This window comes from Anguilla anguilla, chromosome 10 (genome assembly GCF_013347855.1).
Source record: "Anguilla anguilla isolate fAngAng1 chromosome 10, fAngAng1.pri, whole genome shotgun sequence".
Taxonomy (NCBI): domain Eukaryota; kingdom Metazoa; phylum Chordata; class Actinopteri; order Anguilliformes; family Anguillidae; genus Anguilla; species Anguilla anguilla.
Window position 1 is genome coordinate 15,004,326 of NC_049210.1, and position 26,273 is coordinate 15,030,598.

The 26,273-nt window shown below is 41.7% G+C and overlaps 1 protein-coding gene across 6 annotated transcripts; it reads left to right on the forward strand.

Annotated features, from left to right (window-relative positions):
• The first annotated feature begins 1,841 nt into the window (after positions 1–1,841).
• On the forward strand, positions 1,842–24,788 carry cabp1a (calcium binding protein 1a). 6 transcript variants are annotated; one of them, XM_035435465.1, is made up of 8 exons: positions 1,842–3,145; positions 19,500–19,709; positions 21,033–21,063; positions 21,333–21,476; positions 21,869–21,978; positions 22,789–22,863; positions 22,954–23,026; positions 23,666–24,788. In XM_035435465.1, exons 1-8 carry the CDS (start codon positions 2,438–2,440, stop codon positions 23,689–23,691), a joined length of 1,377 nt encoding a protein of 458 aa, XP_035291356.1. In that variant the 5' UTR covers positions 1,842–2,437; the 3' UTR covers positions 23,692–24,788. The 6 variants fall into 6 exon arrangements, with proteins under 6 accessions (XP_035291356.1, XP_035291358.1, XP_035291359.1 ...); XM_035435468.1 differs by lacking the exon at positions 1,842–3,145 and adding an exon at positions 10,412–10,716; XM_035435469.1 differs by lacking the exon at positions 1,842–3,145 and adding an exon at positions 10,783–11,124.
• The last annotated feature ends 1,485 nt before the right edge of the window (positions 24,789–26,273 follow it).

Sequence of the window (26,273 nt, forward strand, 5' to 3'; positions counted from 1 at the left end):
GAGATGATTGATTAAACCCAGCAGAAAATGGGAAAAGGAAAAAGGAGGAAGGATGAAAAATATGGTAAAGAGAGAAACAGAGAGAGAGAGAGAGAGAGAGAGAGTTCTTTTGCATTTTCTGTTTGATCTGTAATTAATAATATATTTAGTACTTCTCAAGGGTGAATTGCACTTTTATTTTAAATTCTTCATATATTTGAAATTATTTCTTGTTAGCACCTTGACTTGATGCTAGTTGAACTTGTCAAGTGATTTTTTTTCTTTTTGAATAGGAGCTTGTTGAATATGAATCCCAGCAGGATGTGGGATACATTCCTATTGTATCCTTGGGCAAGGTACTTCACCAGTACTGATTCACTGAGTATCCAGCTACATATCCAGCCATCCAGCCATAAATCACAATGGATAACCACTGCCAAGAGAATGTATAATAAATGTGCACTTCACAAATTGGAGGTTATCAGCATGTGATGTGGCTAACACAATATATGCCCTCTAAAAGCAAAACACATTGGACAGTTAGGAAAATCAAGCTAAGAGGGGTTGGGCATTAAACCAAGGATACTGAGTTATGCAACAGTCTCTGTCAGTATAAAAGCATATGAATGAAAGTTTACCCTTGACTGGGGCCAAAAGAGAAGTGGGGGGGGGGGGGGTATTTCAGTATATTCACACCAGAAAGGAACAGTGTGGGACTGGAAAAGAGGGAAGAAAGAGGAAAAGGATGGAAAGACATATGAAAGCAAGGGGCAAAATTGAATTGGCCATATGAGAAATTTAATTGGCCATATGCATTATTACCTTTCTTAGTAACCACTGCAATTGTACAAATTCAAATTAGTGAATGTTCTTCCAATATGGCATCTGATTTAGCTTCATTCTTGCAAAGAGACATTTGAATGATTCCTCACTTCCTTAGTTTCAACAGAGACCACACAGGAGACCCAGAGCTCAGTACATCTGCATTCACCAGCACAAGCTTTACTGCTATCCACACATTTCCACTTCAACTGACAAATGATTTACTTTCCATTTGTACTCCTGGATACCTACAGTATATGTACCTTGCACAGAGACACAATAAAAGTGTTCCATAAATACACACACATAAGCATAAGTTACCCTATCTGGGAAGTGAAACTACTACTTTTGCGCAAGAGGCTGCTGGGGGCATGCAGCTCATTGACCACTGCATTAAACTTGTTTACACTGGACAGGTGCAGACATGTCCCAAAGCTACACCATCAACATGACAAGCAATACAAATAGAACACACACGCACATTCAAGCATGCACACACAAACACACTCTCTTTAAAAACCATGCACAAATATACAGAGATCATAAAACCTGGATATTGACAGAGCGGATTTTCGAAGCTGTTATGCTGTTATGGCCTGGTGTGCAGCAACGCTTCCCAAATAAACAAATGATAAACAGGAATGACGCTTTTACACACCCATCTTCCACCACGGAGAGTGCAGCAGAGAGACAGAGAAGAATTTTGAGACGAGCTAGACACCCATAGCCGATGTGATCTCTGAGATCAATAGTTTGTATTGACTGTCAAGACAGATGTCAAGACAATGGATCACCCTCAGTCCTTTACCTCTTTTAAACACGTTACAGTCTGTATAGGGGCAATGACAGGTTAATGACAACAGGCAGGCCATTCTCAGACATGTGGACAGATCATGTATGACACTGAAATGCATTCTTCTTTTCTTCTTATTGTTGTTGTTGTTGTTGTTGTTATTATTATTATTAGTATTATTATTATATTGCTGTTAAATGTTCCGTTCTTCAGGAATACATTCAGATGAACCATGACGAAGACTGTTACGATGTTCCTTTCAATGTGTCCGCTCTGTTTTAAAAATAGAACGTCTCAGGAGCTAATTAATATCCATTATATAGGGCTTTAAAAGGGGTCATTTGAATCAGTCGTCACCGGCGACCGAGAATGAAGGTAGCCTACATCATTGTCCAAGGACAGCTACACACGCAATACAGCCTACAGCATAAAGCGGGGTTCTTGAAACATCCCCGCGCACGACAGTGTACGGTTTGATGCCAATCGCAGCGTCTCTCCCACACAAGAGCATTGCTGTGTATACATACGTGCACGTTCAGTAACAGAATAACGACGCGGCGCTACGGAGCAAGCAGGTGGCTACAGAAACTTAACAGTTTTTTTCTTTAAAATAGAGGGAGAGAGAAAGAGAGAGAGAGACATTCAACAAATTGGTGTTGCAACATTGCTGTGAAATAATGCGCTGTCAACCTTAGGAAAGGATCCAGTAGCATAGTCTGTGGCATTGCTGACACATTGGCGGGATGCCTCAACTGCACATGGACATGACATTCTGAGCGCGACTTTGTTTTAACAGTAGCCTAATAACGGTGCTGATTTTAACAAACAAGAAGAACAGCAATAATGAGCTCTCTTCCAAAGAGCGAATCTAAAACCTCCCTGTTGAAATCTTCAGCGGCGAGTCGCAAGACCACACACCGCTCTGAACACACTGGAAGCGGCCGCCGCAGCAATCATCGCCCCGCTGCTCAGCGAAGCAGCAGTACTGCAGAGGAAACATGCTGGCCGGCTGAGTGCGACGCTAGCGCCCGAAGACCTTTGTGTCACCCTCGACTCGTAAGTAACCGGAATAGTGGAATGAAGCGAGGGACCAAAAGCCAGTCCCACCATCCACACGCCCACTTCGCTCCCGGATACGACCAGGAAGAACTGCCGGAGAGGCAGGGGATCGGGCGGGGTGGAAAGGAGCGTAACAAGCCGTCCAGACACCCACACCATCACCATCATCATCACCAGAGAACCGTTCTGGACGACATAGGTCCAGAACGTCATCACGGAGACCCTCTTCCAGTTCGGGTCCCCTCCCCGGCACACTCTGTATCAAAGCGCAATGACGATGCTGCGTTCTTTTTTGAGTCAAGGGACCATACAAGGGCCAGTTCGTCTCTCAGCCTGGTCTCCGACCCGCCCGCCAGCCTGTCTTCCCCTGCTTCGTCGTCACCGCTGCCAGCGTCCTCCAGTCGGTCATCTGGCCGTTCTGGAAGATCCAGCACGACTTCCTCAGAATCTGACTCAAATCTACACCCCATACTGAACTCCGTATTTGGACAGGTAAGGCCAAATTGCGTGGTACTGAATTACATCAAAGCGGGACGTGAAAACACAGACTAAGCCTCAAAGTTGCTTTGCCCTATATCTCCTTTATCTCTACAAGTGACTCCGATTACTTTGCCTAGCGCCTTAAGACAAAACTAACTTTTCCTAAGTTGGCGGTTAATAACTGTAAAGTAGTGTTTGTCTTGGGCGCTTGGAGTAGAATACGCCACCGGGGACGCATTTATTTTGGGTGAGGCTGGTCCAGTTACTGCATGTTCTGCGTATTAGAGAAAGTGGAAAACGACTCCTCCGGTGCAATGCGATTCCAAAATATTATACAAGACTACAAGTATGTAGGTGGTATGCAGTCCTTCAATATATGGTCACGAAGCATGGACAATATCCTGTAGGCCTATTGATCTTTGCCATAAGGTAGCATTGAGCTATGAAAAGTATTGAAATGCTCACCTGTGCTGCTTCCATCCACAAAAGGAATGAAATGCATCGAGGTACGAGTCGCATGATTCTGGACATGCTTTTATGTCGTTCGCTAAATCAATATCCCATTTGAGATTTTGGGCCTAATTTGCGTATCCTACATTTAAACCAAGTGAGTTTAAAGATATCAGTTAGCTTGAATTGATAATCTCCCTGAACATTTCCATATCCAACTCTTTCAGAAAAAGAAGCATAGTCTATATTACCCACCATTAATTAGGCTAGCCTATGTTTGGCGAACATAATTTATGATATTATTAGAGACATGATTTTACCCGTCTGTTTGTGCAATGCGGTAAAACTTGATTTTGTGATAATTCCTGTTTTCTATGTTATATAGGCCTATGCTATAGTCCACCAAATTCGGGCGAAGCTGACGCTGAGGGGGGTATAATACTTCACGGATTGACGTAACTTGAACGTTGTCGTTTCCCATACTCACTGAAAATTTGTTTTTATCTCAGAACAGGTTTTTATGACAAAAATAAATAAATAACGTGTGGTGTCAACACTTGAGAACCACGCGCGTCATGTTTATTCGGGGCGCATAGGCGACAGTCAACTTGTGAAAGAACCCCCAACGTTGGTTAGAGGACGCCCACTGGGCTAGTGTGTATTAAAATAATTATCGGGACGGTGTATATTTGGAGTCTGAATCACGCTGACGTCCGTTTCTATTGCTGAGTCGGAAGGGACTGCCGACAATTTAATCAGGAACAGTAATAAGAATACGGATATTCTGAGAGGGGTGGGGGTGGTTAAGACCCACGATTCGTTATTTCAGGGTAAAGGCCATCAATTTACAATATTGTCTTCGAAAAAGTGGGTGACTGCGTGGTCTAGCTAGTGCTTTTTTATTTTTGCTGAACTAAAACGGGGGTGCTCTTGTTTCCCTCGAATCCAGCCAGCGGAATAAACCCAAATACTGGAGACCTTGCTTTTACTTTCACCTGAAAGACCTCTTCTGGGTGGCCTATATCAGCAAAATCAAGTCTACTTTTTACCCGCCCGTGTCCTTACTTTGTAATATTTACTTTGCATATGTCCTTGTGAGACCATCTATCTATCTCCAGATTTATATGACTGAATGCTTACTAATGTGGTTGATATTAAATGTCCTGCTCTGGAGCCTGCTACCTCACATGAGATTTAAACCTGATCTCCTCATGATTGCATAAACTTCTGTTGCATAAACACATACGCAGCTGCATTGCACACTCAACTCGATGGGTTATCAGCAACTATCTGAAAAGTGGATGTCGTGGCAGATAAGAACCATCTTTGAAGACACTGGATTCTGAGCACTTGCTGAGGGAGAACATTAGAAACACTTAGTGCTGAGTTTTCCTGTTCTTAATTAATCACCAGCCGCAGGTGCCTTAGACTGGATTTCATAGAACTGAACATGATGGTTCAAGGTCATAGAGCATCACGTGAAGAATGGTTCCACCACTGCAGTGACAGTGCAATGATGTTAATTGCTGATTGGCATGCCGCAGAGATCAGAGGGTTTGGATTCTGGGAAACTATCCAAGACAATTTGGTTTAAACCCAAATCTGGAACAAATAATAACAATATAGAGCTTCTCACATTGAAAATACATTGTATGCAGTTGATATGACCTGAAGACATCAATGAGATTTTTTTTCATGGCCATGTTGTGCAATATATTGTTTTTTCCCCTTAGTTGTGAGGAAATATAACTAGAAAATGGCTTGACTGGGGCCAAAAAAAGTCAAAATGGCAGAGTAAATTCACATTGGAATTTGGAAGGCTCTTTCCTTGTCCAGGTCTAGAACAAGACAATAGGCGTTCACAGCAATTTCTTATTTTTATTTGTTTTTTGTTTTGTTCAAATGCTGTCACATAGATCAAACTAAAATCAGACAGTTCTGATGGTGACCTGTGTCTAGTTTCAGTTATGTCATTGTTAGGCTTTCAAAGGAATATTTGCTTTCCTTTATTCCTGAATTTTCATGATACAAACAATTCCAACATCAGAGTCTGACATCGGTTCAGTCTTTATGATGAAATTGCTGTAATGGCAAAATTATGCTTCTTGCAATCAACATTGAACTTACATTGTTTATGGATAAAAAGCGCTGTAATTTTTACACGGATCATCAGATATGAATGTAAATGTAAATGCCCTCAAATTAAAGTTTTTTTTTTCAACGGAAAACCACCTACTTTAGTGAATTTTTGCGGTTTTGTATCTTTATAGGGCAATTGTTGCCCTATAAAGATACAGACTATAAAGATAAAGTTGACAGACTGTATACAATAATTCAGTGTGTTGGAGTACAAAGCTAAAACAACAAAAAATGTGTCACTGTCCAAATACTTACAGACTGCTCTTTAGAAGGAAGCCAATTTGTGTGGGATGCCGGAGATTCTTGGTATAGAGTGAATCAGGAACATCCAGTAATTAGTGTTCTCACAAGATGTCCTCGAGGATGGACATGGGCTAATATGAGGCATTGGAGTGGAGCACATTGGCAAGGGCATTGGCGGTCATCAGACTGTGGATGGCTTCGAAGGAGAAAACAGTAATTCAGAGAGCAAAAGCCAGAATCTAGACATCTAGAGGGGTGGAAATCTCGGTTGAGAAAGATTTTGACCTAAACGGACAAGGTTAATCCCAGTACAGCTTAGATTTTGCTCGGATATAGCCTGGCTCGTCCTTGTCAGCTAGAAAACTTTTCATTTCAAATTGTATTCTAAACAATGTTGTGTCCAGTCACCCAGTTCTTCCTGTAATTGGGTCATTGTTCACACTTATAAAATCACCTTTCCTAGAGTCATATATTTCACAGTTTTAGTGCCAGAATGTTCTGTGAAGTTGCAACACAGGGCATTTCAAATGGCCTATATCTGTAACTATTCTGAAGTCAAAAAAGGATGATGTTGATGATGAGTTATTTCTCGTCTATGTAGGATGGCTATCTTTGGTTGTCGTTCCCAACTTTTATATGCTATCTGAAAGCTTTATAATTCTTAAAAACCTCTCACTTAAATTGGCATTTATGTTTTCCAGATGTTGATTGATCAGTCAGTTGATAAAATCCGTTGTTTTATCCTGTTATCCTCTGTGCTTGTGTGTGAGGGTGGGGCAGTATTTGAAGAGTGAGTTGCTATTTAAAAACCAAAGCAGTTTAGTGCATATATTACACCCCTCGTATTGATCAAACCCTCTGCATTCATGGTTACTTGCTTATTATTTGTTTGGGCTTTGAAGAAAACCACTTTGATGTTCAAAGTGTCACATATTGCTCAGTACAGCAGTTGCCTTGGTCCTTCCTCAGCTCACCTTTTCTAAAAATGGTGGTGACACAGCTGTTGCAGAACTACGTGATTTTGTTTGTAGAACCCCAGCAAGCTGTTGTTTTAAAAAAAGTATATAACAGTAATGTGTGTGTGTGTGTGTGTATAAATGTATAAAAAGTAATAATGATTGTAATTTTGAGACTTAATCAGAATAGTACATTTCTGTGAGATGAGGGAAATGCTAAATGGACTGCATTTATATAGCTCTTTTATCCAAAGCGCTTTACAATTGATGCCTCTCATTCGCCAGAGCAGTTAGGGGTTAGGTGTCTTGCTCAAGGACACTTCGACACGCCCAGGGCAGGGTTTGAACCGGCAACCCTCCGACTGCCAGACAATCGGTCTTACCTCCTGAGCTATGTCGCCCCAGGAAGCAAAGGCTATAACTACCAAAAGCTCACAAGCTAACATACCCCATGCTGCGAGTATTACAATACAGATCTGGGACATTGCTTTAGTTGGTCAAAGGAAAAATATGAAGCATCCCTCTTGGTTTTTTGCATTCTGGCACCACCTGAGCTGGGGGTTGGTAAGCCCAACAAGCATCATTCCACTTCTGGCTGCTATTGGACTGAACAAACCCAGTATCACATTTCATGTGGAATCGTGTCTTGTTGTTCATTTATAGTTGTTTGTGCTTTGCCTTTTCTCAGATAAAAATTGAATTTCTGTTGCAAAATTATCTGTTGTTTTTTTAGTGCACTGGCACAATAGTAATTAAAATTTCACTTATTGATTTATTGAAATAATTCAACCATTCCTTGATGGAGAGATCTCTTTTTGTTACCTCATCAGTGTTTTCAAATATAAAAATGTCTTAAACTAGCAGAATAGCACAACAGTATATGTGTGTTTGTGTGTACGTGTGTGCTACAGAAGAAAGGTCAGAGGGAAGTTGTACTTAACCCAAGCTATTTTCTGATTATACCAGTGCAGTTTCAATGACAGGATGTCATTGTGTTGTAAATAAATAATGTTGAGGACCAAAATCGTGACTGCCATTGGTTCCCCATTCTGCCCCATAAATTACACAACCTTAACATACTGATGAGGTGCTGATGACAGCGGAAGTGCTCCTGGCATACACCAGAAATTAGCAGAGGTTTAAGGCTTGGCATTCTTTCCTCATTTTGTAACTGTTGTTGGCACTTTGACATGACCTGTGGTGGCAATGAGGTGTTGTGACATTAATTTAGGGATCATAATAAGGAGGTATGCCAAATTACTGTTTACTGAACTGTGAAATTGAAGTTTTGAAAGTGCAAGGAATAATTGTCAGAATGTGTTGTGGAGGCAGTTTTGTTATATTACGTGTAGAGAACTCTGCCTCACAGTTCATTCAAGTGGAATGGAAAAACTCTTTAATACTGGAACATTTTGACCAGAACATAATTTGGAAAGAACCATTCATCAGCTGTTTGGTGGAGGGGGTGGAGGATAGGAGTGAGGATTCATAGAGGTACGTTAGAGATGTCCTGCGTGCCCTGGAGAGGGAAGGTTGATGGACCCTGTGGTGTGAATGGTACTGCCCCAGCAAGATAGGTCTCTGGATGTCTGCTGTGGAGGGCTGTCACAGGTCCTAAAGTGCACCCTGGAGATTGTATCTATTGTCTGTGTCCCAAATTATCTTTTTTTTTGGCCCAAGCAAAATTACATGTTAATGCTGTCATTTGAATTTCAATATGCCTGTGCTTACCATTCTGTAATTGTCTGCAAAGTAAAATGGTTAAAGGAAAGTGTCTTCCAAAATGTTACCTGTAACATAGCTGGCAGGTGGTTTGAGATAAAGAATTTATAGCTGAAAACCATTTGTTGACCTTAAATTTTAATCTCAAGATTTCCATGGGGAAATGTCTGTGACACAGACCTGATGCAGTTCCAGCAGACGTTTTTGGTGGTTTAAAATAACATTATTTGAAAACCTGTCACTTCATATCATGCAAACAAGTTTCAATCGGAGATAGAGTTTTTTAGGTAATTTCAGTGCTGTGATATGTAAGCAAACATGGCATACTTTAACTGATTTCCTAGAGCACCTGTCACGTGGAAAATGAGGTCTGTCAGTCTGCTGTTACAGAAATGGCAAAAATGAAAGCCTGTGTGTTTATGTTCATTAGAGAAGCTGTGGAGGCTGCAGTGTGCATGATTGTATCTGTTGTAACCCTGCTTTTCACAACAGGTGCGCACAGGCTGAGAAGTACATCGTGCTATGGCATTGCATTCATAACCAACAAATGCGTGCTTGTGCAAACACACACGTACACAATTTCAGACTTTGCCCAAGAATGACCCCAAGAACACCATTTCATATACACACACACACACACACACACACACACACGCACACGCACAAACCGCTCGTCAGTCCCTCCGACACACTGAAGCTTTGGCAATTATTAAAATTGAAATCATCCCAAAGGAGGCGATTCTATCCTTATCCAGTCTCTCTCGCCAATTTCTAACCCTGCACACAATCCCTACAGAAATCATACTCTGGCAGTAGTAGCTAAATATAGCCCTCTCCAAAACCAGATTATAAGACACAAAAAGACAGAAAAGGCTGAAGTCTGTGTTGCTGACAATTCTACTTTCTATGACAAAGGTGAATTTTGAAGCCAAACCTATAAGCCATACCATAAAAAATGTATTTTCTATTCCAGGTTACACAAGGCAAAACTCAGATCAATCTATTGTTAAGGTTCTCCACCAATGGTCAGTGTTTATTTCGACACAACACAAGGCATAGTAAGGCAATAGGTTTTATACCTGATATAGATGAAGCTCTTGTTAGCACACTGTTGCTGCTAATGCGGAAGCCGCACAGGGTGCAGTCACACAGTTGCTGCAAACTGTGCTGTGTGTAGTTCATTGCACCTGATTAGTGGCACTGGTCGCACAGATTGTTGTTTTGGTTAATCTGTTTTAATGAAGCAGGGGTGTTCCTTGTACAATGATTATACAATTCACGGTAAATGAAGGAGAGAGCGCCGAACTAAAGATTCCTCTGAGCATATAGCAATATTCCAATATGATGTGGGTGCCGATTGTTTCAGAACAGACTGTCACCAGATGAAAATAGTATTTTAAATGTGCAAGTGATAAAGCTAGTATTCAGTTCTCCCTATTGCTTCCTTGTATTCTGTTGATCCTGTAGGCTCCATGTTTTCAATGTATGTTGTCGATAAAAGGCAAACTATTGATATATCCACAAAGACAATGTAATATATTGTGTGTTGAAATGAATTCTGTTTGAAGTACATTCCACAGCTAGACCTCATATCATAGGCACACACTCACAGGGAAATGTTGTGATGGATTCCATAGTAAACAGAGTGGAGTGGAAAGCACAGTGAAAAATTGAGGCTGTGCACTGGGAGGGCAATAGGGCAATTATACCAAACATTAGGGGCACTGCATATGGGGGGGGGGGGGGGGGGGGGGGCGCTCCACTGATGTCAAGTATGACGTGAGCCATCGTGGAACAGATTAATTTGAACCTCTCTGCTCATCAGTTTGTCCATCTTTAACATGCTCGTGTGCTATAGAGTTTGCAGCTTCGCAAGCACGTCACTGAGATTTGCCTGTCCGTCATTCAGTGCAAAAGCCTTTTAGCTATGGTGTTAACTAATCAATGTGTCAGTCAGTGTGACATACGTCCGGCATGAGAGCTCTTCTTGCATGGCACCCTGTCAGAGAGAAGGAGAAAGAAGGAAGAGAGGTTGAGACAAAGAAAGAGGAACGGGAATGCGGTCTCACAGAGGTATGCTTATGTAAGAAAATCAGGCTGCAGAATTTCTCTCTCTCTTTCTGCCTTATATTGCATCTCTGTACTGATATAATATGAAAATGTGTTTCTGAAACGATGTAAGGAAGTGTTTTGCAAAAGCACAGCTGAGGTATTCTGCCTCTCTCTCTGCGTCTCCTTCCATTCTGAGTCTGTGTGCGTCTGTGCCCAGGTCTGAATGACCTTGGCATGGTCCCTGCGGAGAAGGGGAAAGAAAGGAGGGAGGGATGATGGAGAAGAGAAGAGAGGGGAGATGAGGATAGAGAGGGAACTGGGAGAAAGGGAAGGCAGAAAAGGGAGCGAGAGAGGGGGCGACAGTGGATCGGGGAAGTGCGGTTATATTTATCGCAACGCTCCCTGGCCTTGGCGTGTTCACAGTGTGAGGTCAGTTTGTCTCCTTTTGTTCAAAATCTAGAATGATATTTAAAGGAGCAGCCATCTTTTTTTACAGGGACTGAAATTCCATTGAAGTAGATGTATGTAATAGGAATAGAAGGAAAGAAAGAAGAATATTAAGTGTGTGCACATGTGTGTGCGTGCGTGTGTGAATGTGCGCACATGCATGGTGCTCATGCGCACTGCTGCCAACTGCCATTATATTAATGCAGTATTGAAGGCCACCCAAAGATGGCAACAGTGGGTGAAAAGAATCGGGGAGCTGGTGGAGAGAGGTGCTGGAAAAGAGAGAGGAAGGGAGGGAGTATGGGACAGAAAACAAGATGAGGGGGATAACGGCAGGGGCTATAAATGAGTGTAAAGCCAAGCTGCAGGGCCAGGGATTGACAGAGACAGATGGATGTATTACAGATGGATGGAGTGAATCGTTTAATGGGAAATCTCACCACATGTTTGTTAGCGCTGCGTTGTTTCACATCGCACCACAAACACACACCACACAGGATGGGAAATTTAACACATTTCACCTAAGGGCCGTAGGGTAATTGACCCATGGGGTTTTCTTCCTTGTTCTGTGCAGGCGGTGAACCAGCATGCACTTCCCCTTCTCCCTCTATCCATCCTTCTCTCTTTCCTGCTGTTCCAGCGCCATTTAAAAGATTTCTCCTTCTTCCTTCTTCCCCCTCCCCGCAGTCCCCTTCTCTCTCTCTGTATCTAATGAGATTATCCTACCCTGGCGCATGAGCTCAGACAGAGATCTTTGTTAAACTCTGTCTGCAATTATCAAAATTCTGCTTTGGATTAGCTGCCAGTGTTTACGGCTCTTGCTTGTTCTCCCTCTGTGTGCTCGCGTTTGTGTGTGTGTGTGTATGTGTGTTTGTATGTGTGTGCATGCATACGTGTGTGTGTGTGTGTGTGTTCGTGAGGCATTTGCATATGCTGCTGTGTGCAAGGGTGCGTGTACACTGTGCTCAAATGATGTAAGCAGACAGCTTGTGTGTCTGGGTTTGTGACGTGTTCTAAAGTTCACAACGAGCCACTTATTGGGGGGGGGGAGGGGGGTGCTTGGTGTCTTTATCAACTAGATTCAGAGTTAGGAGAAAAAAGCAAGCATAGAAAAGGGACAAATAGGGTAAAGAGAGAATGAAAGAGAAAAATATGAATAAGAAAATGGTAGAAGAGAAGAGATAGAGAGAGAGGAAATGGAGAGGTAGACAGAAAAGAAGGGATGAGATAAAGAGGGAGATAGACAGGTTAATAGAAGAAATGAGAGAGAATATCATTGCTGAGAATGATTTGGAGGAGTGATAGATGCAGCTATTGGGAAGAGGGAGAGAGGGGTTGAAGTGGAAGAGAGGACAGAGAAAGGCGGCCGAGGAATACAGATAGAAATGTGAGGGTTTAAAGAAAAGTGAATGCACAGTGATATCCTGTTCAGTTGAAGGCCACTGATGCAGGTTTATTTCTGCTTACGTCTTGCAATGATCTCAGGCTTTGCTAACGCAATCGCAATGTGTTGTGGATGAATTTTTTAAATGCGTTTAATAGGCCTGTCTACATCTCTGTGTTGTATTTTTAGCAGCCTCCACAGCCCTGTGTGTGTGTGTATGTGTGTGTAATGGACTGTGTGCTTTTGGCTTAGCGTCTTCAGCTCTTAAGGAGGGAGCGGTAATGTGCTGTCTGATGAGTGTGTTTCTCATCTGTATGGATGGTTGCAGACAGTGAAATGGATGGAGAGAATGCAGGCAGATGAGTACGCAATCTTGGTTTTCCCCCCATCCTTGCTTTGCTGCTTATGTATGAGCACTTAAATTTCGCCAGGATGACTGGCATGCCCCTTTCACTCTCTCTCCCCACTCCCTCTCTCTTTCTCTCTCTCTCTCCCTCCATCTCTCTCTACCCTCCTCTGCCCCCTCCCTCTGCTTCTCCAGATGTGAGAGCTGTTGTTGTTTTCTCTCCTTCTTTGCCTCTCTCATTTCGGCAAGTTCATCCGTCCATGCTAACTAGCAGAGCCTACCTCTCTCTCTGTCTCTCTGTCTCTCTCTCTCTCTCTCTCTCTCTCTCCCTTTTTCTCCCTCTCACTCAGCCTCTCAGCATCTTTCCCCAGGTTCCTCATGTCTCATCCTCCCCCAAATTTTTGCCTCTACCCAAGAAAGACCCCAAGAAACTCCCTTCTAACATACATACACACAACCACACGCACACACACACACACACACAAGCATACACTCTCTCTCACACACACACACACACACAAACACATACACACAAGGATACACTCACACACACACACACACATGCAGAGAGACAGACTGAGAGATACTTAGCTATGGGAAACTGCATTAAATCTCCTATCAAAAATCTCTCCAAGAAGGTAAGCCTGTCTGTAGAGCGCTGTGCTTAATGTCTTCTGAATCTCTGGGTGCTAGTACTCTGAGTGCTGTGCCTTAGTCTGTTACATTGTACAGGACTGTGAGGGATTGGCTTTGCTATATTTTTCAGTTCAGCTTAATCTCTATTCAAATACAATACTGTTGTAACGGACTGTAAAGAATGGACCAGTTTATATTTCACTCTGCTGGACTTGATTGTACATTGTGACGCGCTGTATCTGTATTATAAATGTAATTGTACCTCATTAGGCAATGACGTCGAGCATTAGTATGGTTTGACAGGTGTTTATTTTCCCTGTACTGCTATGTGTCACACTCTGCTGTTAGATACTGTTAGATGTGCTGTTGGTCTTTCTAATCTTGTCATCTGTCCTCGACTCAACTTTATCACAAGACTTCTCTGTGCTAGACTGGGCCGGACTGGCTGGACTGTATTTTGCGGTAATATTCTATTGTGAACTCTGTTGGCCTGAGCATCCTGGACCTGACCTTGCAGTTTTATCTTTGACATTTGACCTGTTCTAGTGACTCAGTCCAACTGGGTGTCTCATGAAGTACAGACCACACCAAGGTTTGTAATAATAATAATAATAATAATAATAAAACATATTTGTATAGAACCTTTCATGCAAAAATTGTGGCACAAAATGGTAAAAATAAGAAAAATAGGAAACAATAAAAATAAATATACAGACTCAAATGAATAAAATACAATAAAATAAAGCAAGTTATATATTAAGTATATTATTTTTAAAAAGTCAAAGCAAGGAAATATAAACCAAAGACTGAAGTACAGACATGTAAAAGTCATCTTTAAAAAGTATGTTTTCAGAGCTCTCTTAAAACATACTACAGTAGGGGACTCTTCTGTCTGGCTTAGGTATTCCATATTTTTGGGGGCACGGGACTAAAAGGAAGCGTCTTTATCTCTTTTGTGGAATACGTTTGGAATACATAGGAGACCATGTTCAGAGGATTCGAGAGCACGTTTGGGCTGATAACTAATTAAAAGTGCAAGCCCCAGCTGGCTTTCTAATTAAATCTCAGTACAGACCACACCATGGCAGAGTATTGTCGTAGCTGCAGCATGCAGGGGGCCAATCTCCCAGCCTACAGAATGACATGCAGAGGAAAAGAGTACGGCACTCAAGGAAGAGAGGTCAGCAGTTCCGTTGCTTGCATTGATTTGTAGCAGAGAGCAGCATTCTACTTCCTCCTGAAATTAAATTTGAAATTTATTATAATCCTATCACAACAAAGATATATTTCTCCATGTTCTGTGATAATGAACAGCTGCTCTTAAGTTAGTTGCATTTAACCACACATGCCAATGTTGTCAAGACATACCACAGACATATATGCACGTGAAATGATAAACTGCTACTTGAAACTTTTAATACATTGTCATTTATGCTGAGAACTGTGTTGAACAATATCTAGAAGAATTATTTCTGCTTTGCCTGCTTTGGCGGTATAGACTAGATTCAGAATATAACAGTATATTTGCATTTACTGGAAAGAGTTTTTGGATGACCTCCATGTCTTCAAATGTATCACTCAATGTATTTCTACAATATTTGTCAATATATTTTTGTTGTGTAGGGGGAGGCAGTGAGCTACATGGGTAAGGATAGGAGACAGTGCTGGTCAGTGAGGCAGGTCTGCATAGCAGTATAGCAGTATTTGAAAACCCCTGGGCCACCCAGGAGGAAGCACAAGCCGTGGAATGAGCACACAAATCTCCACCTTCGTAAACAGAGGTGGAGAGAGAGTTGTTAAACTGGAAAACAAGACTGATAAACGGATGCACATCTAAGAATACCACAACAAACCACCACTGTGAGCGGTAAATACATTAAACATTAAAAAGTGTGTGAATATCTCTGTAAATTTGTCTATTGACACATTGTTTTTGGCAAGTGGTGCAGCGGAACTATTGTGTGAGCAGGACCAAATTTTGATAAGGAGGTCTGCAGAAATATAGTCAGAGTAAATGGAATCTTTAATGGAAATGTGCCCCTCCACAGAGACAGTAATGCTCAAGTGCATCACTGCGGCATCAGTTCAAATGGCAGTAGCAGCTGACGCGACTGCCCCAAACCCCCCCACCCCCCCCCCCCCCCCCCACACACACACACACACATACACACACACAAGCTGGTAACAAAACAGAAAACAGACTGACAGGGAATTAAAAATTAAACAAAAACAACAGGAGGCTGCACTCTCCTCCGACTCCAAGACTTTTTTATTTTTATTTACAGCAAATAGTCATACCCTACTTAGACCAGAGAATAAATAAAACATACTAGTAGTGGCAGCAGTATTACTGCATGAAACAGAAGGGTGTTGTTTGTTTAATTGTGTCATTGTTATTAGTTTGAGAGATATTACAAATTGCGTGATACCAATTATAAGAATGTGGAATTGTGATGTATTCTTTATTACAAACTGCACAGTCCGTACCTCAGTCATAGTCACATCCCTATTTCACTTACTTTTACTTATTTGACCCGGAAAGACCTATTCAAAAAAACAGCTGGCTTGGCTGTTGATCCTTTTAACAGACAGGGCATTAGAGGGCATGTGGTAATGCTATGCGAGATCCAGCCAGTAAAATGGTATAAAATGTACGACCAGCACAAGGCAAAGTGTTGGGGTGTCTGTTTGTTCGGCTGTACTGCCATGACAGTCAGTGTGTTAGTCATCAGTTTGTTTGGTTTGTCTTTTAGCAAAACAATCAATGGGATAATGGGCACCTTGTCTGTGAACATTAGGGCCAAATATGAACAGACCTGGTAAGGGTAGTAGGTGCTGTTAGAGATGAAGAATGAAGTTGTTTAGAAGAGGGCTAGAGAATGAATTTTGTGATGTTTATTTAAAAATTGTGATTGTGCTTAGCCAGCACAAACAAGTCTCACGCCAGTATAGAAAGGCTGAGCTGAACTGACTTGACTTGACTTAAGGAAGAACGGTTTAGGATAAACTGTGAGAAGGAAAAGTACCTTGCAGCAGTGACAGAGGAACATTGTAAGAGAGAACTGAAGGACAAGTGCTCTCAATACTATGTACACGTGCATTGCCATCTGTCTTTCCTTTGGGTTTTTTTGTGTCTGTTGCCAAAAAGGTGATTGTCATATATTTCAAGCTGTATAGTTTTCGGCTGTGTGTATACTTTCAGTAAGTCTACATTACATAACGTTCTCACACTTGTCTATTTCTAGGTAGGTTTGACATTTTAATGGCATGGTATTGATTTAATTCAAGTCCTTGTAATTGCTACAAAGAGACAGATTTATGTATGTGTTCCTCTATTCCTCTTATTCTCTCTCTTTCTCTCACTTACTGTGTTTCTCTTTCACTTGGAATGAGAAATCAGAACAATGTGATTTCACTGCATCATTTATAGATACACAGCATTTCTCCGTTCAGTTTCCTTGCTCATCTAAGAGCGCATACATACTTGTCTCTGGGGACCATGCCAGTTACTTGTATGGTCATTTCATCTGTTATGCGTCTGGCTTTGCCTCTGTAAACAGTGCACAGTGCAGATTATAGAATTCAACCGAAGGAGTACTGGCTCAGTTGGTTAGTCACTCTATTTTTACTCTAAATTTACATCAGTAATCTTTCTCTCTCACTGACTATAAAGCTGTGGTTGAAACATTTTGCATTTCCTTCTGTGTCTCTCTTGTTCGTATCAGGCTTCATGCCCAATTACTGACCGTGGTAACCTTGTCAGAACATGTGCCCTGCTTAATTGATCTGTGACTGGCATTATTCAGCTGTCTGTATGAATTACTCATCATGGGAGCTCCAGTTCCCCTGGGTCGGGGGTGGGGGGGTCTCGTTCATTTTGCCTTCCTCTCTTCCTCTCCCTCACTTCTTTGTCTTATTCTCTCTCTGTTTCCTACCATACGTCTTTTTTCTCATCCCTTGTTTGTTTCTACTCTCTCAACCATTTGTCTCACTCTTTTACTTCAGTCTCTCTCACACACTGCCTGTGTGTTTACAGTGCACTTGACAGTGTATAGGTCTGTAGTGCCAGTCTACACAGCGCAGCTAGTAAACTGTTATGATGAATGAATGGAAAACTGGGCACATGTTTCTTATTGATGTAGAAATACAGATGCCCCTCTCTTACGTTTGGTCCCTCTATCTCTCCATCTCTCTCTCTTTTTTTTTGAAAGTGTAGTACCCTGGAAAATGCGCTTGGTTTCACAATGTCTACTCAGGTGGTTGCATTTGTGTCTCCTTACAATTTAAGTTCCTCTGGACAAGACCATCTTCTAAATGAATGTAATACAGTGCGATCTAATGCAAAAAAAACCCTTAGACCATCTATAGCAATAGCACTGTACAGTGCAATATGATGTCAGGTTGGATCTTACTAAAACAGCAGTGGCCAACATCTCTCTTCCTGCCCACAGCTCAAACAGCGTAGTGATAAACAGTAATCCATTGTGCACTGCTGGTTGTATTAACATGGTGAGAAAGATTAAAGTAAATGTGTACTCAATTTAATGGTAGAACAGGAACAACCGGGGAGAGTGATAGAAAAAGTAATTACGGTAGTTACTAAATGGAGAAGGGGGGAGGGGAAAATTGAATGGAGGGGATCTGAGGTTCATACGATAACCAAATCAGTTTTTTAAAATGTTTTTAAAAAGTCTTACTGTGAGGTAATGACTGTTATTGTTAAATCTGAAATAATAGCGTGTGAAACTATGGAATGACAGATGAACAGATGAAGGTTGTTCCTAGATGTGAACATTTAAGATAATTCCAAGCTATTGAATTATTAATCTACCAATCATACGTGGCCTTCCTAAAAGCCTCTTCTGGTAATATTAAGAGTAGGAGGTACAAAATACCCCAGTACAAAACCCCATAAAGAATGGTTATGAGGTGCAAAAACTGAATGCATTTTTAAATATTGTTCAAATAATAAGGCAGCGAACAAAAAACATTAAACTTTTTTCCATCAGTGCAACTGCGAATTGACTCATTGGCAGGATTCATTTGACACTGTGCTCTCACAGGCTGGCAAAAACAAATGCAATAGGGCTGTTGAATACACTGATATATTTAAAGCATTGTTTGGAATAATTGCACGTAATGATCCTGATTCCTCCAGAAACTCAGATTTGTACATGAAGAAGGCAATCCGAGCTCTGCAGCATTAGTCATGATCTGATGCAAAGGGTTTTTCGCAACTGATGTCAGAATGAGTTGGGGAAGAACAAGAAAAAAGAAATATGCTTTTAAATCTAGCTGCACCTCTGAGGGATATCAGACAAAAACCACCAAGCTTGGCAAATCCTAATTAAAAAAGAATGCTTAACTTGAGGTAAGAGAGAGGGAGAATGAGTGAGTGAGTGAGTGAGTGAGAGAGAGAGAGCGAGAGAGATCAAATAGAGTGCAGTTAAGAAGAGCTTATTTAAGAATCTGAATCCTCCTGACTAAGAAAAGGTGAAGTTACTGAGAGTGTATTGTGTGTTTATTGGTGCATAACTCCAAAAGGGGGGTCTGGACAGTGTGAAGGGCAGTGTATGACGAGAGAGCAGGAATTGAGCTGAGAGGTGGCCCTCTTGGCATGCGACTTAAGCATGATAATCCAACCACTTGGGCTTAAAGCGTCTTCATGGCTGCACAGATATGTCTGATGGGCTGACGAACATTAAAACCAGCTTATGCTGGCTCTCCAGTGGGCTTGAAGTATGACTGACGTCATAAGCCCATCAATCAGACTGACTGGGGACCCTGTACCCCCCCCCCCCCCTCAAATCCCCACCACCTTTCATCCTCCCTCATCTCTTCTCCTCACTGTCACCTCCCCCCTACCCCCTGCCCATGGTGTCTATGCATTTTCACAGTTTTGTGTTCAGGTTGCAGTTATTATTCCATCTCTAACACTGTCTCTGGTCCCCCCCCCCCTCCCACCTACATCTCCTGGGCCCCCCCTGAAAGATGGTCCAGGATGAGAAGCAGAGGTACAGAGCAGTGTGGTCCTCTGAGGAAGGGGGTTCAAGAGGGGGCCCAGGAGGGGGCCCAGGCGGGGGCCTGGGGGCCTACCAGGAGCCTCTATTGGCCCTAGCCCAGAACTGCGCTCTCATGCACAACATGCTGGGCCCTGCCTGCATCTTCCTCCGCAAGGGCTTCGCTGAGAACAGGCAGACTGTACGTAAGTCTGGACACACACTTTCATACACGCACACACAGTTGCTCTCACACACACGCAATGCATGCATGTGCAAACAAACACCGGCTTGCAGGAGTACGGTATACAATTTAATCAATACATCCACATCTCATTAATATTTACACTGTATTACTGCCTGTGAGTGCAGCACAGTCTGAGCCAAAGAGTGAAGTTTGATATGTACTGCCAATACAATGGCAGCTACAAAAATAGATTATGTAGGATTGCATGCTGCTGGGTACCATAGCTCTTTTGAGAAGCGGTGTGTGTGTGTGCATGTGTGTGTGTGTATGTGTGTGTGTATGTGTCGAAGACTGTTGGTTGAAGAGATGTATGTTTTGTAGGCATGAAGGATCTATAAGTAACTGCTGGAGGAAACGCTAAAAGGATCTTGTATCACACTGTCTAAACAAGACAAAGAAAACTGAGTCGTTTCCTTATTCTGTTAGCCATTTGAAAGATGCCATTTTCAGCAGCTGCACCGAGTTGATGGCCTGTGCCTGGGTCTGACCTACCTTTCACCACGAGGTGTTCATAGAGAGGTTACAGAGACATGCAGTAAAGACGCGGGGAAAAGGACCAATGATTTATGGTGTGAAAACGTGCTGTTGGGGGGGGGGGGGTGACTGGGAAAAGGCCTGACCCCGCCCCCCTCCCCGGCCCTTTTCAGCAGTTCCAGTTAGCAGCATGTTGGTTGTGACATCAGCAAGTCCATTGTGTTTAGTCTCCTGGTCTCTCCCGTTTGTTAACCCCTGAGGGTTCTGGGAAGTGTCTCTCCCCCTGCTGCCTGGCATCTCCTTTAAAGGCTGCCAGTCATGGCTGGTTGGGTAAAATCGCTCATCCCCCCTCCCCAGCGATACCCTCACTGCGTAAGGATTGCTCCGTCATACCGCCATTGAAGAGCAAAAAATAGCGATCTTGTTTTTCATAGAGGTAACGGCTGTGTCCGTACGGGGTTTTCCGTACCTCTGTGTACCCTCAGGAGGGTCTGTGGAAAACATGCAGAACAGGGTTTTTGACAGTTCTGGTGACGTCGCCTTCCAGTAGAAAGACCCTGTGTGCTGAGGACTGGGTGCCTCAGAGCTTCTCTCTAACCACAGAGCATCATGAGCAAAACAGAGGCTCCAGTCACCTGGTGTCACAACTGCAGCCACACAGGACTGGATTCAAATGCATGTATCAAAATGGACATTCACCCAGTTGAACACAGTGCACTTTTTATTATTTAAATGAATTGTGTCATATTTCATAACTTCAATAGTACACTCATGATGGTTAATCTGGATTCTTTTGCTTTACAGGACAGAGAACTGCGACCAGAGGAAATTGATGGTGAGTCTTCCCCTGTTATCTGATGATATATTGGGTATTTGGTCATTATGGGGCAGATGGAATTACATGTTACATCAAAGAGCCCATATGTAGGTTTGACTTTGATTGGTGTGTCATATAGCAAGAGATGTTCAGAGAATTTATAGAGAATTGAGAATTTATAGATAGGAACTTAAGTTTGTCATCATTCTCCGTATTAAAATAATTGTTCTCAATATTACTGTCTGGGCAAATGAACGAACCTAAGTAAAATATACTTGTTTCTACAGAGTTGCGTGAAGCGTTTAAAGAGTTTGACAAAGACAAAGATGGTTTCATCAGCTGTAAAGACCTGGGGAACTGCATGAGGACCATGGGCTATATGCCTACGGAGATGGAGCTGATTGAACTCAGTCAGCAGATCAACATGAACCGTGAGTGTGTGCACACGGGTGTCTGTGCACACCGTAAGAAAACACTGGACCTTCCATTCAAGGTTCCTACATAACCACTACACTCAACACGAAAGTGTACTTCATCATTGGCATCATACATTACAATACCATAATTGACCTAATCAAGTATTATAAAGTATTATAGTAGTGTAAGTTGTAACTGAAAACGTGATTATCTATACCTAGTGGCAGTCTTTTGTGTCCTTTGGCATAAAGTAACTGGAATGTGCTCATTTCTTAGTGAGCATGAAAGTGGCAGGGTCTGATCCTTCAAGTAAACTGTGTCGCAGATCTGAGATTTCTCTCTGAAGCATTTCATTCTCTCCCTGGTCATGACCTTCGGCTCTCTTTCCCACCAACCGTCTCTGAAGTGGGGGGTCACGTGGATTTTGAGGACTTTGTGGAGTTAATGGGACCCAAGCTTCTGGCTGAGACGGCAGACATGATTGGTGTCAAGGAGCTGAAGGACGCCTTCAAAGAGGTAAGAAGTGGAGAGGGCTAGACGAGAGAGACAACTGTTTTTCAGTGTGTAATTCTTCTATTCGAACAGAAAAGAGGAACTAGAAATAATCATATTTCACTATGTTCAAATCTTTTCTTTGTTTCTGCAAGAGAGCATTTGAAGTGATGATGTCATTGAGAGATAACTTACCGTTTATGTAACTGGTGGGTCTTTTGAATTTTAGAACACTGTTTAATTGCAACAAATCTATTTCAAATTTCACAACTGCAATATTTAAGACACAACTGAAGATTTGGAGGTTAGTTTTAGATTAATGTACACTGCAGCCTCTAATAAATTTTCTGAATCTACTCTTCACAATGCGGGACAGTTAGGTGATAAATTGTTCAGGTAGTGTTCAGTATATTTTTTTGTTTATGGCTAAAATATTATTTGTGACACAATCGAAATGACAAAGATAAATCATTCTTATGGTGAAGACCAACATACTAAATCGTGATTCAGGTTTGTGTTCCCTATTAAAGGTACTCGTTGTTTGTTGTTTGCTGTCAGACTTTAAATATCACAAATTTATATTAAAGCAATCTCTTTAACGCGTCTCATTCTCATGTCTTACTGATGGTTTGGATGTGTACCACAGAAGCTATAAGACAGTCAATGATCATACCAGCAGAGATAATGTGTGCATCAATGTAATTTGCAAAGCGGCCCTCAATTCTTCCAAATTTCTCATCATTCTGCCCCATTCTCTTTTCCCTCCATTCCACCCTTCTACAACTTTCATTTCATAACCCCCCCCCCCCCCCCAAACTCCTTGATCTCTCTCAGTTTGACACCAATGGTGATGGACAGATCAGCACAGCGGAGCTCAGAGAAGCCATGAAGAAGTTGCTAGGACAACAGGTGAGGTCAGAGGGGTAGCTTGTGCCTCCACTTCGCCTGCCTCGATTTCCGTGAATAATTGCGCAGTTAACCCTGTCCCTCTTCTGGCAGGTTGGTCACAGGGACTTAGAGGACATTTTGAGAGACATTGACCTGAACGGTGACGGCCATGTAGACTTTGAAGGTGAGCAGCATCAAGTGACTCTTGTGTTTTATTAAAAGAGTGTGTGGTCATACTCAGTTCCTGTATTTATTTCATTTATTTAATTGCCATAACGCAAAGCACACAAACCTTCTATTTGAAATGTGAACATTTTGAGAGTGAGAGAATGAAAGAGGCAGCATCTAGAGATATATTTCTTAATTTAGCTATGATGGAAAATGGAAGACAGGATTTTCACCTGATTTTTCATTGTGCGAGACTAGCAAACACTGGACCTTTCACACTAGACTCAATCTAGTGTTCTGGTATTCCAAAAGTGAATTGTGACTTGGTGGGAGGATGAAAGCTTTGTAACTGTCAGATTATCTCTTTACCAAGGGATTATTTCACCTCATGGACCTCCTCCAATAGGTGAACAATAATAGAGAGAAGCAGATGGATGAGAATCAGTCATTGGGCATTTTGTGGGACTTTCATAGGACATTCCACTAGCATTCCGGTTGTGCTTTGCTCAGAATAATTCAGTGTGTCAATTACTTGGCCACCCATACCTTCCTATCATTTTCTTTGTTGACCTGCATTTTTTGTAGTTCTTTTCTTGTGTTCGTGGTGTATAAATTCTGTGCCTCTCTTTCTCTCTCTCCTTCCCTCGTTCCCCAGAGTTTGTCCGAATGATGTCTCGCTGAAAGACAAGGACCTGACCACGTGCACTGGATGTCAGTCAGCTGCTGTCCCTGCCCCGTTACATGAATGAGGAAGAATAATTGAAAGAGAAAAAAAGAAGGACATCACTCTACATTGAACTGAGCCACCTTTCCTAAACAGAACTGGAAACTAAACAACCTCTGATCTCTCAACTACAGACCAAGACAAAAATGATCACCACAGCTTCCTCTGCTATATTGCCCAACCCCAGCCAGACTAACAACCCTGATTGACAGACTGACACACTGACAGTTTCAGCACTTTCAACCCTCCCCAATCCTCAAATATAATTGTACATATCTTATTTGGGGAGTTGGGGCTTCCCCTGCCCTACCATGTAATGGCAATATTATTTCTTTATGTTAAATGTCTGTTAGTTGTGTGTTTACTTCTTTGTATGTATTTGTCTGTTTGCTTGTTGGTACGTGTGTGTGCATGTCTATGTGTGTATGTGTCTATGTGTGTGTTCGGTTTTAATTAAGATGTGTTACTTGACTTTGTGTCTAAATTAAAGTGGATGAGTGATTCAATTGTAGTCAGAGCTGGAAACTGTGAGACAAGAGAATATTTTTAACGTCTTTTTATTAGACATATTGAGGAGCATCACAAAGCCACGTGAAGATCGCCATGCTCCAATATTACCAGTTTTGTAATGAAGACATATGTGGTTCATCCTGCTATGTCACACGTAATTATTAATGAGAGCCTAAGCACATGGTTCAGTACACCAGCCTTAATATATTTCTAGATTTCCATAATGAGTTTAATTGTTCTGCACTTAACATCAGTTAGAAATGTTCTCTTGTCTAATACACACCATGCAGACTTCTGCTGTGTTTACTTCACTCATCCCGACCTTAATTACGCAATTTCTCAACACATGGATGCACTTATGTGATAAACTCTGCGTGTTAGTTGTTTAAATGTACTGTATGGCAGTTACTGGTGTGTGTCTTTGTCTGCGTTCAGATTTCTGTCGTGTTCTGTGTTTTTACGCATGCCAAAAAAGAAACAAACTATAAAGAAAACACATCTGTTCTTTTCAGAGGACAGATAATAAATATTCCTTTACAGCTAATGATGTGGTGTCCACTAATGTCATACAGTTTTGGGCTTCTTCACACGTTAAGATCCTTATTATAAAATGAACTGAGGTGAAAATACTACAATACTATCGGTATTTCAAGGTTAAAGCTATGAGACACTAATGTTATATCAGTGATTCATTATAGACATTTGATTCCTGCTCAGTGGGTCACTTTCCCACTGATGCACATCCAGTTTACTCTGCATTGCAAAAGTATTTCTGCAGCAGAACATCAATAGGTTAGACTCATGATAGTTTGCCTTTCATCATAATGGGTTTAATGAAAGATAATATACAATCCTTTGACACATAGTCAAACTGGACCGATTGTTGTTTGTGTAAAGGCTCATGGAGCAGAAATTATGATCACTGACAGCACAGTCAGCCGTTCCTGCCAACAAGTGTGTCCTTGAACAATTTATTGAAAACTTAATCAAATCAAGTCACCCAGTGGCCTTTCAAAAATCATATTTTTATTGTCTTAAGTTATTTTGGTAAGACTGGCAACGTGTTTTCTTTTGGTTACCCGAAGGAAAATTATAATGTAGTGAATACTGTAGGTGAATAAATTTTCATTTTCCAACACTGGCAACAATTTCCCATCAGGAATTTGAGCCCATATCCAATCCAGCAACCTGGAGAGAGAACTGTACCAGAAGATATCCTTAGGTCCTTAAGCATTCCAAAAACATGAAATTATAGCACTATTGCATACTATCCGTTGACTTTCACATTTGGTCTGGCAGCAAGCACTAAAAATGTATGGGGTGCATTTTACATAACATGCTAATTCGAGTACATTTGTTTAAAACAAGGTACCGGGCCCGGGGGGAGCTGTTCGTGTGCTCCGTTGTGGTTTAAATGATCTGATCAGCGGCGATATCTGCCGCAGGTATTGAAATGGCCAAGTTTCCATGGTAACAGTGTCTTCTTTTCCTTGGGCTACTGCAAGCCATAACTCGGGCTCCCCCGTCTGGTAATAAGGGAGACCTGCACAGTTGACGTCATCTTTATCGTCATATTCTTTTTTTTATTTTTTATTTTTATTTATTTAACCTTTATCAGGTAAACCCCATTGAATTCTAACTCTCAACTCATGGATAAAGTTGTAGGAAGGCATAAATCAAGGGAAGAGCATCAAATGGGTAGCTGTATTTTTCTAAAATATGTTGCTTAAAACAGGGTGCACATAACAAATGAGCTGTCAGGCAAACCTCTATGTGGGCAACCTTTACGTAGAAAGTGCCAAAGAGATGGGGGGAAATGTCAGTGAACCAATACAAAACATCATTTCACAAAATGTCGTTTTTGGAACTGATTAGCATTTTGACCAAAAAGTATCCGTTTGGTCTCACCCTAGTAAATTCCTTCCTTAAATGCTTTCTTGCAAACTCCTTTTATTTCCCCAAACCAATGGTTTCCTTGTTGCTACGGTCAAAAATGCTGTTTTGTGAAGTGGCAGGAAATAAGAATAAC